The sequence below is a fragment of the Coloeus monedula genome (genome assembly GCF_965178545.1).
Source record: "Coloeus monedula genome assembly, chromosome: 7".
Taxonomy (NCBI): domain Eukaryota; kingdom Metazoa; phylum Chordata; class Aves; order Passeriformes; family Corvidae; genus Coloeus; species Coloeus monedula.
Window position 1 is genome coordinate 10,693,191 of NC_138787.1, and position 13,721 is coordinate 10,706,911.

At 41.9% G+C, this 13,721-nt stretch overlaps 1 protein-coding gene across 1 annotated transcript in view; it reads right to left on the bottom strand.

Annotated features, from left to right (window-relative positions):
* Positions 1–9,684: 9,684 nt before the first annotated feature.
* HECW2 (HECT, C2 and WW domain containing E3 ubiquitin protein ligase 2) overlaps positions 9,685–13,721 on the bottom strand; it is a gene marked incomplete at its 5' end in the record, with an annotated part of 102,849 nt that continues 98,812 nt past the window's right edge. Inside the window, one exon of the mRNA XM_082285485.1 lies at positions 9,685–12,355. Coding sequence (XP_082141611.1) covers positions 12,244–12,355 — 112 coding nt within the window. The 3' untranslated portion in view covers positions 9,685–12,243. The remainder of the gene's footprint in view (positions 12,356–13,721) is intronic.

Sequence of the window (13,721 nt, forward strand, 5' to 3'; positions counted from 1 at the left end):
CTCTCTGCGTTTGAAAGGCGCAACCCGGGGGGTGCGGCAGCCCCGGCGGCGCGCGAGCCCGGCCGCGCCCCCTGGGCAGAGCAGCCAATCCGCGCCCAGCCGCGGCGCCCAGCGGCCCGGCGATTGGCGGGAGAGCCCTCCGCGCGGGCAGCGCCCCCTGCTGGCAGCCCGGCCCCGCGCGGCCCCACCGCAGCAGGTGCCGCCCGCCCGCCCGCGCTGCGGGGCCCGGCCGTGAGGGAGCCGGGGGCGCGGGGCTCTGCGGGGCGGCCTCCCGTGTGCGTACCCGGCGAGATGCGCGGAGCCGCCGCTTCGGCCACAGGCACCGGTAGCACGTCCCGGTCCCGGGGCTGTGTGCCAGCCAAACCCCGCAGCGAAGCCTCTTCGGTGCGTCCGCTGCATGCTCGAGCGCTGGAGCAGCGGAGAACGGCCGAGGCAGCGGGGCAGCGGCAGGTGCGCGGGCAGGTCCCGGTGCAGGACGGCATCCCGAGCATCCCCCCGGGATGGGGAGCCGAGGACAGAGGCGCTGTGCGGGCCCCGCCGCCGCTGGGCGAGTGACGCAGCCGCGAAGGCTCAGCGACCACAGCACCGGCCCAGTCCAGTTAAAAACAGAGCGATAAAGCAGTTCTCACTGGCAGCTGCCGGTAACAGAGCGCTTTCAGTACCGCTGTAGAAGTACACGTCTCGCACGGAGCACGTTTGACAATCTCTCTCTCACGCATGCAAGTGGAAACAGGGTCTTCAGAGCCTTGTGAGAAGCCCACAACAACAACAAAAAAGTTAAAAGACTTTAACCTGCGGTTTCAAAGACTCTTTCAGAGGACTCAAAATAGCCTAAAGCATGGTTCAGAAAAAAGTTGAAGTTAGAGTTCTAAAATAGTTGCAATTTGTTTGTCAATTTGATTTCCTCTGAAGCAATCCAACGAGCTAGAAATTTGCAAACATCCGTTTTAGAATAGAATTGTCATGAAGGCAGTAACAGTAATGTAGCATAAGAGTTTAAGAGTTCTGTATTTAATTTCAGCAGTGCACCATTAGAGTTACTGGGTTAATTCTGTTTATGCCACGGCACTGCCAGTGAAATGGGTAATTGCTGTGTTTATTACAGTGCCTAAGTCATGCTGTCACAGCAATGCACAGCACTAAGATGAAAGTAGTATAAATGAAGATAAGACAGACAGCTTGAGAAAGCAGAAAGTATTCTTGAAGAGTCCAGACTATGTCACACCATGTAGCTGGCACACTGAGGTACCTGCTAAAAACATCTATAACTCCTGCTTTGCTTGGGCTTCTGTCTGGATTTTTAGCACTTTGAGCTGTGGATATTTTTGACAAAAGCAGTCCAAAATCTTTACTCTCTCCCACAGAGTTCCACCATCCCTGCAGAGTTGCAGATCATACCCTTTCTTCGGTATAACATGATTTCAAATACATCTGTCAAATAAAAATACAACATGTGGACGGGTTTGGTTTTGTTGAGAAGTGCTCTTTGTGCAGTATGAAAAACAGGCAGCATTCCAAACATACTGAATGAGCCACAGAGTAAAATTAAATGATGCCCACAATTAAGATGTCTTAGGTTATTATAGCACGTGGTGCCGAGAAGTAAATGACAGCGCTTATGTTTGTCTACTTAGCTGCTTTTGTGTTTTTACTGATCCTCTTCAGGATTTTTTCTACTCTCCCTTTAAGTTTTGAAAACCAACTAAATACCAAAAATGCTTCATGACATGCATGTTATTGTAGTCTTGGTTATCTGTTTATATAATGCCATAGAAACATGAATGGCACTTAGAGAAGGGTATAATTGACAGGACTCCACCCTGAGGACTTTGGAATTTTACTTAGATACACCACAACTGAGAAGGACAAACAGAGGGTGGAGAAGGGGGAATGGGCAGGCTGAAGGTCACAACAGTACAGGATCATGAACTATTATTATTCCTAATGTATACACCTGGTCTTTGGGATAATTAAAAAATAACAATTAAAGGTGTTAGCTTCATAACTCCCATTCTTAGTTACTTCTTCTCTTGCTTACCTTGATTATCCATTACAAAGCTGGCTCTTTTCAGCCTTTAGAGGCTTTCACGGGAAGAACTGTTTCCCCTTGATCCGTAGGCATTTGGCACAGCTGTGATGTACAGCCCACGGTAATCCACAGGTGCTTTAGGGGAGCCAGCCCTGTGGAAAAAGCTCAGCTCCCTCAACAAATGCTGATTTCAGCTCAGGTCTGTCACAGGGTTAATGTTTGGAGTGAAGAGATGGCAACCTACCCCTCTCAGCAGGGAACTGTGTCACTGAGGTGGGGACAAGGACATGACATTAAGAGCTGCACAGCTGGAAGCTCAGCGTGTCTGAGCCTTCTCCAACTCGTTTTTATTTAATTTTTATTTAATTATTAATGACCCATAGGTCATTAAAAAAAAAATCTGATTCCCCCCCATGCTAAAATCTCTGCATCACCTCCTCACACAAGGCAATGCTCAATGCAATGGGAAATCTCTGGATGTCACCCAGGCACTGCTTCCCACAGCTGCCTCAGTGTCACCCAGCACAAGCTCCAGGCCAACTCCAGAGCTTACACTGAGGGAAAGTGACTAATTGTGCACTACGTGGCATCAGCTACCAGTGACCGGACCAAAATCTCTTGTGAGTCTGACATCAAGAATGACAACAGCAGATTCTGAGAGGGCTCCAGTCCCAAAGCCTCACCTCCTCCCACAGCAGCTCTCCTTCAGTGACTCAGGTTAGCTTGCACCACATCTCTAGCAGCAGCAAGAGAATGCAAAATCACCTTCAAGAAAACGTTTTTTAAAAATGGAAATATCACATCGCTATCAGATTCTACAAAGAGGTTGTGTAACGCACAGGAGAAGTGACAAATTGCAATTTAACCATTCTCCTTGGGCTGTCTTGTCATGGGGAGAACCCTTGCCTAAGAGCTGATTAAAGACAGTTTCTCTTACTGGAACCAGTATTATCTCTTAGAAAAGTAGAAGGAAATTTTTGGTGGGGGACAGTGATTTTTATTAAAGACAAAAGAATGCATTTCCCCCTGAAGATATTTCCCAGTGAAAAAGAGAGCGTTCCTGTGTTACAGCCACTGCTGTGAAGTATTTTGCTGCCACCTCTGATACTCCATTCAAAAGCAGAGGCTCTTCCATGAAGCCTGGGCCTCTCCATCGTGTTGGCTGTGGTATCTTGTGCTTTGTTTGTTTGTCATAGGTGGGGTTTTATTCACATGTAGTTCTTATTCAAAGTATGTTGCATATGGCTGCAGAATCTTTACTTTCTCCACTTCCAAAATGATGATTTGTAATATGCCAGACTCCATAGGCCACCAGAAATCACTTAGCAAAGGTAATGTCAGAAACAGTATCTTGTGGTTTCTCTACAGGTTTTTAAATGCTGCAAAAGACAGAATGATCTAAAGGTAGTCACTTAAAAAAGGATGTTCCAGTATATTCAGAGGCACAATAAAAGAGATGATTAACCAAGGGGATTTTGTAAGAAGATTTATTTTAATTAAGTGATTTCATGATGAAACATGGTCTTAAACAAAATAGAGATCAGTATGAAAATAAAATTATACACAGAAAATTCTTTTCCCCAAATGTTTTTGAGTAACAGGAAATACAACACAACAGTCCTGTATTCAAATTATGTAAATCTGTGAGCAGTCAAACATTATAGTACATTCCTTGAAGCCAGGCACAATGACACACATTGTGTGCCCCTGTAACACACTCAACACATTTTCTATCTGTTCTCTCTGCCTCAAAGAAAAAAATTGTGAAATGTAATGCAATGTAAATGGGGAAAAGGAGGGAAACCATCTAAATGCTTGAAGCACGTATTCCCCATTTAGTGTTCTGTGAAACAAATGTACCAAATTCAGATGAAACTGAAACTGGTTTGTAGAAAGATAGAAAAACTTGGAATTGTATTTGATATAGAGTCTTGTGAACACTTAACTGAAAAGCATGGAAAGGATTAAAAAATACACTGTGTTCTACTTAAAGATTAGAAATAAATATGCACTCCATATTCTCAGTGCCTGAAATTCTTTAAAAACAAAGAACTTGGTATAAAATTATATCAAGTAATTGTCAAAAATGAGGAAGATGCACCTATAATCCTGTTAAGATTCTGGATGCCTGCATCCTCACTACAAAAACTTGTAAAACTCTACACACTTTCAAACATGCTGAATAACCCAAACTGTAACCTAGCAAGGGCAGGAACATCGACTGACTTGGGGGTAGCAGTATTCCACACCATATCCCTCATTGCCTTCTTTTCCTCTAATGATCTCCCTTTCCATACTGTACCAGCCCTTACAAGTACAAATGTTCAGTCAATTATTCAAAAAGCAGCCTTGCTGATCAGGATTCGTGGATGCCCTCAAGGCTATGTCATTCCAAGGAAAAACAGAGTACAAAGAAAAAGCATCCTCCTAATGTGATTTATGTAGTTAATATTATTACAATTCTCCTCCTCCCTGCAATGCTGATAATAAACAGCAGTCTCCTGAGTGTTGCAGACTCATTGCAGAAAAATGTCCTGCTGTATGGAACTATTGAACCAGTATGGTTCAACATGGGAGTTGTCTTCTCGTTTAGGACTTAAGTTTTATATAAAACTCCTACCATCTCAGTTACCACGTTGAAGAAGAAAACTCACAAGGAATTCTTCTGTTGATTCTCTTATTGACTCATTCAATAGTCTTGTCTTTTAGGTAAAAAAGCAGGTCAGCTTCTAGGTACAGAAACCCATCCTGAAACCCTCCTACCCTCTTACACAGTATTTTTTTCGGAAAATGTATTAGAGTGTCAGTGGAATCAAGACTTGCAGCAGCTTGGCTAAAGCTACCTAGGTCATTCAGAATATTCTAATTACCTTAAGTAAGCTTTGGAAATGCCACATCAATCCTTGTCTTTGTGGAAATGCATGGTTCTTACACAACCATAACACAAACACCAAGTATCTTAAAAAAGAAATTTTAAAAAATCTGCATTTTGACTCCTCTAAACATTAGGGATTTGGCCCATCACATTGAAAAGGAGAGTCACCACTGGTTGTGATGATTTAAGCTCTTATCAGAAGTCCTATCTCTTGCCGAATGCAGACAGAAATAAACAGTCATTACTAGTACAAACAAAAGAGGGCTTCCAGACTCCATCCTTATTTTACTTAGAAGCCTTCGTTTTCCTGAAAATAGCCCAAATAAAAAAAGCCAACCCATGCCCAATAAAACAAAACAAAAAAGCTAAATCACATGGAAGTTAATTTTCTGATTGTATACTTAGATTTTCAAAAGCTAATAATTAGTTAAAGCATGTCTTGCAGTTGCAATAACACTGATGTATTTCAGGATGAACAGTCATTTTTTCCTAGGTGCATTATCATAGCCTCATTTTCAAGCAGGAATTAATCCTGTTTTGTATCCTAGGGGTCATCACAGCTCACTGTCCTGCTCCCTATCCTCGAAGTGCAGTCCTTTTCCTGTGCCTACTCTCAGCCTTGTCTTCACTCCAGCACTCCTCCATGGCTGTATCTTGTGTGCTCTGTGGAACTGCCCTGTCTTATCATTACAGCACCTACAATTACATTCCATCTTAGAATTATTTATGAGGCTTCAGAGATTTATTTTCTTATTCATACAGTAATCTACTTTAAAATTAGTGAGCTCCAACGTCTGACTGCAGTCAGCATGGCAATCAAATATGATGTCTCAGCAAAATCATCTTTTATTGACCTTTTACTGCTGGATGGGCATTTCTAACTATGAAAAATATAATCCTCATTTCAAATGAAAGATGTTGAATAGTCAATGGAGTGTGTCACGAGCTGCTTGTGTTGCAATTAGCAGGCATCACAGATAGAATGAGCTTTTGGGAAGAATCCAGCTCAAAGGCTGTATGAGAAAGCCTCCAGCTGTGGAAGGCACAGTCCTCACTAAGGTAACAGATCTCCTGCTTGCTGCGATTTCTGGATCAGCATCACCTGCTTCACTGCAAAGGCTCTGCACCCACTTGGCCAACAGACTGGAGCAGCCCATGGGGACTACAAATTCTGGCAATATAAAACATTGCAAGCAAAATCCCCTGCCTCATTAATTTTGCCCTTAGATACCTAATCAACTATTTTCAAAAAGCTTTTACAACTGTTTTGCTTAAACTGTTCAGTCTTGATATCAGAGTAGCAGTGACCCTATTGACTCTGGACTGAGGGAGCTGCTTCTGAAAGCAAACCCAAACCCACAGTCTTACTGTGGTACTACAGCTAGTCAGTGTAGGTGATCAGCAATTGTCTCTGGGTGATTGTAGGATTATATCCAATCTAAAGGGAGAGGATGGATGGCCTTTGGAAGACAGCCCAGAATAAGGCAGACCAGAGTCCTATGGAGTTCCGTAGGTCTATAGATTTAAAAGCTAATTACATTGATGTCAGCACAAAAGTATGTTAAATTAGTTGAACAATATACCTCCTGAGTGCTTAGCAAAAGGCTCTAAGTAGGCAAGGCTTTTCCTAATACAGGCTGAATGAGAAGTTTCTGAAAGTTCTGAAAACAAGAAACAACTGAAACCCAAAAGATAAAGTGTCATTATTGAGAAGTTTTGTAACGGGTGGGGGTAATGAAAGCAGTATAGCTCGGCTCCCTTTCATATTCATCATAGCTTTGAGAAATCTGTCGGAATACTTCTCTAGTTAAAATTTTATTATAATTATTCTGCAATGTAATCTGAAAGGAAACAAGTTCAAATTTTGAATTACCGATTTAGAAAGGGGCTAATCAATGAGTGTAGCAATTATTTCACGTAGTACCCAGGACGTATTTTTAAATGCATTTTGAATACATACAGATACTTCAATGGATTGTAACCATTCCAGGAGTCCTTGAGTATCATCCTTTTACCTACAATCAGGAGGAACCTTTCTAAACAGTGGATAGAAGGTCAGTCATACAAAACAGAATTATCAAATAATCATTATTTTACCTTAAAATACCTACAGCATAATATGGCTCTGAGCAAAGCCTATGAAGTAAAGCCCTAAAGGAAGTTTCAACCTGAACAATACCTTTCTTTCACTAAAATTATTTTTAAAAATACTAAAAATGTTTAAATGAAAAACTTTTCATAGCAACAAACATCCTAAATAGTAGTAGCCTAGTGCCAAACTAGTCAGTCTAAAACTGAACAGAAGCACTATGAAGTTTATGGTCTATGTGGAAGACATGCAAAATAGAAACCATCTTTCATTGTGAAAATTCTGTGTTTGGAGGACCAGCATTGTAATTTTGCATACTGTTAACAAAAGTGGGTTATACTGGCTTTACAGTTAAGTTCTTCTTTTCCTCTGCTATCTACCTAACGTATATTTAGTTTTCCAGCAAACAAGTAATTTCAAATTCAACCTCCCAATTTCTTTTTTATTGTAAAATATTTAGGCAGAAGGTTAGACTAGTCCAACAGCACTGTGGTTGCCCTAACAAAGTTGTAAATAATTTTTTACCTAAACTGATGAGGCAGTCGACCCATAGCATTTCTGCATTTCTGTTTTATTGCACGTAATTGAGCCAAAACACAAACAGTTTAAGAAGCCAGCTTTGAGTAATTATTCTGAAATTTTGCTTGGAGTTCAATTGCTTGCCCAGAGAGAAAAGGATGAGAAGGGGAAGCAACAGTAGATGAAAGCTGCATCTGCAATCTTATGACTGGAGACCAACCTTCTGCTCAATTCCCATTAGTGCTAACAGGAATAAATTAACCCTCCACATAAAAACAGTGGCAGGAAAAACAACACTATTAGTATAATTTAATGCAGATTAGTTTCATTCACTGAAAAGAAGTAACTTGCTTCATGCTACAGGAAATGAACTTACACTGGCCATTCAAACACAGCTGCTGCAGATTCCCCTGGTGTGAGCAGGGATTCCCTCAGTCCAGAGACAGTGCTTCAGATACCTCCATAAAACTCTGCAGCTACCACTGCAGAAACTCAGTAAACATCTGCAATAACTATTGCTGAGATTACATTTAACAACCAGATGATACCATTGCAAATGTTGCAGAAGGAATTTTTTTGTTTAACTTTTTTAAAGGATTCAAAATACATAAGAAACCACAAACCTCTTCTCTTTCCTATAATTTTAAACTGAGCAAACTACCAGTCCAGTGCTCTGCCAGTCCAACTCCTGCCAGAAGCTTTGTGTGATGTCCTGCCAGGATGCTGCTGCCTAGATTTTCAGTTTCCCCGAAGATTACAGATATTCCCCACCCCCTGTGTGACCCAGGGTTAACTGCTGCCATGTGGAGCTCATGTGGTGCCCATGAGCAGGCCTGTGAATGCAGGAGAGTTCACCCCACATACTCTCTAAGCCATATTAACATTTTTTATGGTAGGGTCAGTACAAGGATAATGAAAATGATACTCAAAAGCAAAAGGAGGCAAATATTGGATGAATACCAAGGAAAAACAGCAGGCTGGGAGGGGATGGGGAGAAAGGTCTGGATTGAAAGGCTTTCCTGTCCTGCCTTGCCAGGTGCTGCTGGCGGTGTGACAGAGGTGGCGGATGGCTGTCCCCTGCCTGCTGTGGGCAAAGGCACTGCTCCCCTCACAGCTGCTGGCCTGCAGACTCTCAATGGGTGACTGCTTGCTACAGCAGGTGCCACACTGCACAACTTCACTGATTCCAAGCTTTTCTGGAGTGTTCTGGCTATAACCTGACTGCCAGCAGTGCCAGGTGAGCAAAGCACACCTCTGCTGGGCTGGGCTGCTGGGACCTGGGAAGAGGCAGCCTGGCCCTGGGGTGCAGGGGACAGAGGCCACTCTGCTGCCAGCCTGCCCAGGCTGCACTGACCTGGGAGCTGCTTTTTGGCCGGTGATGTGTGGCTCCACTTCCCAGCAGAGCAGAAAACATGGGCACCTCACTTAAATTCCTGCAGGGACGTCCCCTGCCAGCCTCTGTGTGATGGAGATGCTGCAGGTTAAGTTAGTACGAGCTATCACTGGCTGAAGGGATTCTTTTGTCTACATTTTTTCTTCCTAAACGCGAAGCTCCTTAGCACCATCCAGAAAAGCTCTGAGGAGATACAGAGGTTTGGAAAGGCTTCCCAGCCTTTCTCTGTGTGGACCCTCACCCCTGCTACACTGTGTCATAAGCAATAGCATCGTGGTCGCCTGGTGCAGTCAGCTGCAGGACATGAAATCTGCCTTTCACTTGGGACACATTTAATGGGAATGGCTTCCAAAACCAAAGGGAGCACATTCCAAGCAGTTGCCAGGAGATGTGGGTATTTGACTAAGATAAAACTTCCTTTCCCATACTCCCTCCTTGCTAATCCCTTCAGAGCAGCAGCATCACTTACACCATCACAAAGAGCCAAGTGCTCGAGGCAGCACAGGGAGCTGTACCCAGCTGACACCTCAGCCTTCACACAGCACTTTTCTAGAGTCCCCCAGGGGATGTTGGCAGCAGAGGAGGAAGCAGCAGCTTCTTCTTAGTGTCTCTTGGGTTTAATGCTACAAAGATTCTGTATTTTTTTTTTAATCTATTTTCTAACTGACAGCTGCCCCACTGGTGACCCTGTCACATCTTTACAGAATACCAAATCATCATGGCTAATTTCAATTATTTTTACATGCATAAATACAGAACAAATGGGTGCAGTAGATATATTTAAATAAAAATTGACAAGATGCATTTATTGTTTTAGTTTTGTACAAAAGCATAACTTAAAAGGCAAACTAGTATAAACTTACTTTGTGCCAAATATTTAAACTTTTCATTCCAAAGAGTATCTGGTTCAAAACTTGTAGATACAGTTTCCACCTGGGAAATCTCTTTTTTAAGACCACAGATAACACAGTATTGTAAAATGAAAATTCTGTAGTCCTTCAACCAATCAGAAGTTGCATTCTGCTCCGAGTGCCAGAGTTTTAGCTACTCAGTGGATGGATCATATGAAACATGAGCCATGCTGGAGTGACCTGCTGAAAAGTCAGTTTGCCTACTGCTCATTCGTGTTCTGAAAAAAAATGTGCATTAGGACCCGTGACATGCAATCTTAGCAAAGAGTGATAAATATATGTGTAAAACAGGGTGGTGTGTTAGGATTTTTCTTTGCTACTTCATACCAGCCAGAAGTAGCCTAAGAAAACCTAAGTTACTTAAGAGAGTCCCAGATGTCATGCAGAAGCTCAATTATTCTTGAAATAAAATAATGCTTTCCCTCTGATTTTGCCTTTCCTTTGCACATGTGACATTTCCTCAGTAAGTCTGAAGGGTTTTCTCAGTCACCACCACAGCTGCAGCTGCCTTGTGCCTTGGAGGGTGGACTGGCAGTCTCTGCTGACGACATCTCCAGGGATGTTTGCCTCCGCTGGAAAAAACCTCCCACAAGAACAAGCAGGACGCCTCCCTCTGATGCCCCTTCAAGAGCCTCCAGAGTGAGAACGTTGCTTCAAAAGCTCCCACAGAACAGGGCTTGCTGTGCTGCAGTGCTACCAAAAGGGCTAGCACAGAGTTAGATTCCTGTTCCTGTCATCCAGTATCCCAGTGCAACTTCTGGAATTTTAAAATGTGGTGGATGCAGTGCGTGACAGCAGCTGTGCAAGAATGGGGCGCAGCTGCACAAGTGTTCCACAAGACCATCTGGAGGAAAGGTACCAAAAATAGATGCGAGCAAGCCTTGTGTATTTCAGCAAAATTAAGCATAAAGAAATTGGTGTCCATGCAGTGTTTGATATGCCATAAAAACTGCTTCAAATAACATTTGATAAGAAAACCATTTATCAGTGAAAATACAAGGTTGGACACTACGAACAGTTTACATCTTGTAGGTGTTCACTGATACAGGACAGTGGCATTATGACCAGTGGCTCACCTTAAAGAAGTTATTCATGGTTTTCCAAATGAGCTAGAGTTTTATGGTGCTGTACAAATAAAAAGTTGTGGGGAGCATATGAAATATCTGTATTAAACTCCACTGCCTTAATCCAATGCATGAAAAATGACCCAGATGCATTTAAAATAAATGCATATTACAATATCACATATAGTATTATAAAATTATTACTTATGTGCACAGTCCTGATATCTATAGACATGGCACTGTGAAGAAAGCCTGGTTCCTAAGTATTTTTATAGATATTTGATAGTGATGCAATTTGCTATCAGTCAGATCATAATGTCCCTTCAACTTTGGTACATTCAGTGCAAAATATTTTCGGGAGTTTTTTTACTCTTATAAAAATAAAAGGCATTTTTTTCCCTGGAGAGTGCTTAAAGAATAAACACTAGCAGAATGTCTGTTCAAGCATGGAAAGTGACAAAACAGAAGTAACACTTTTGTTTGCTTGTTTCCCGTTTACACTCTAAGAAACATAATATAATGAACCTATAAAAATAAACAGAAGTCACTGTGTTAGGGTTTTTTCCTGATATGCTGTGATAAATTGCTAGTTTCTTCTTAAAATAGTTTCCATGCAGTATAAAGCATAAAATCAAGTCTTATTAAGTTATTAAGTTCATTGTAACAGCTCATATTTTGTCATACACACCACTGGCAATGTATTTCCACAAACCTCCTCAATGCACAAGCCGTTGTTGTTACATCCTTTGTTGCTGACTTTCCTTCCAACTCACTTCTGCCCCAGGAACTTGAGCTCTATGTTGCTCCCCATGCAGGCACTCGTAGTCTTAGGTAAAGCAAGTGTTGAATATGCTGTTATAATATATGGCATAAAGTAATGTACCTTCATGAATTTAAAAAAAAGAATTTAAAAAGGTTTGGTTGTATGTTTTTTTGATAATTTACTGGGTAGGTAAGGGGCTGAATGATTTCACATTTTGACTTGAATTTTCTATTCAACAACTTTGACGAAATCCCATTCTTGGGTACATGTCAGTTTTGCAGTAGCCAGATGGATCACAACATGGCATCACGTTTCTGGTTTGCTCAGAACACAAACTTAAGAAGTTTAGCCTTCCCAAAAACCCATGGATCGCAAGACTTGGCTTTCCCTGCACACCAGGCACAGTCTAGTTTCACTGTCGAGAATTCTGCCACTACCACAATGCATTTTAATTGCTTCACAAGCTCCTTCGTGGAACCTCATTATTTGAATTGCACCATGAAACAATTTTCCTCTAGGAAATCCAATACAAAAGTTCATTCATTCCTTGAGAAGACAGATCCACAAAAGTCCAATGAGCTGGGCACTGTGGTTTGTGTATCACTCAAGTCCAAAAGTACTTGTCTCTTCTACTGCTGTCAACAGTTTTTCATATAACATAGAGAATGATGGGTAAGGGGGGAGGTCCAGACGATTGAAACAAGTGTGAGCCCTGAGGGGAAAAAGAGAGAGGAGGTGAAGAAGTGCATTATTTGAAAAGTTCAAAAGAGAACACAGAGACTGGTATGTGCTTGAATAGAGATGGGCAGATAGCATTCTTTTAGAAGACTTTGTTCTGTCAAATGATGTTTTCCAATTGAACAGGTAGTGAGGTTTAATCTACTTTCTCCTCATTAAAATAAGCCAGTAAGAAGCACGTATGAAGGTCTTTAGAAACACACTGACAGTCCAAAAGGCATGGGATAAATTTTATCCATCAAATGTGCATGAGAAAAAAAAAAAAAAAAGGTTTGGCACGGTACAATTCAAACAGTCTGGTCTGAAATCTTGGCTTTAAATGTATCTTCTGAGATGTAGTCTTTCTTTTCTGTACAGATGATACTTGAATACTGTATTTGTAATGATAAACAAGGTATTTCCATACATCTCCAGATACACAGGAAACAATCCCACAGTAGTAAAGGCCAGACAAATTAGATGCTCTTCCTTCTACTATTTCCTTGGCATATGGATGGTGTTCTTGGGATGTTACTGCTTGTGCTGATACTCTCAATGGACATATCTGCCCTGCTGCTACAGGCCAGCAGCTTTTGGAATTACACAAAACCATGCATGAACCTCTAGCAACCACCCTGCTTTCTTAAGAGGGCAACCATGCAATTTATTTCTCAGTTTTTGAAGTCCATCTACCTCAAGTTTGTTGACACACTTGGAACTGTTTCTCAAAACCTCTTCCAGAGAATGAAAAGGCAGATAACAAGGTTTCTCTTCATAGTAGAATCATGGATATCATTGCCTGACCTCAGGGCATGCTAAGGATGGTACTTTCTAAAACACTGTGGTGGACGAGCCTGCTCTAATGAAATAGATAAGGTAACTATTAATGTGATGGGTTCTTGAGGATGAGATGATGCAAAGAGAGACCAGAAGAGGCATTTTAGACTGATTTTTGTATTTTGGCAGGTTCCTGTTTAAAAATACTTCATTCTTTTGCAATAAAATGCATCATACAGTTACTTATTTAAATACAATCCAGCTGAAAACCAAACTCCTCCTGCAGTGCCCTGCCCTTCATCACTATGATCTGTATTAAGTGTAAATATGTGACATGTTAATGGAAGGACTGAACAAGCTCCCTCCTCGCAGTAAATGCAACTCCTCATTTAACCTAACCAGTCCCAGAAATCCAAGTGTCTGCCACAGACCTGTACAGACTTCCTCTGAGCCAGAAAGTGCTGCCTTCTATGTGAGCAGATTAATTAATTGCCACTTTAAGTGGCTCTCAGCTCCCAGCTATGGGAATGGAACATGGAGTGAAGTGGGTTAATCTCTCTTGTCAAAAACCCTGAGAGTCCATT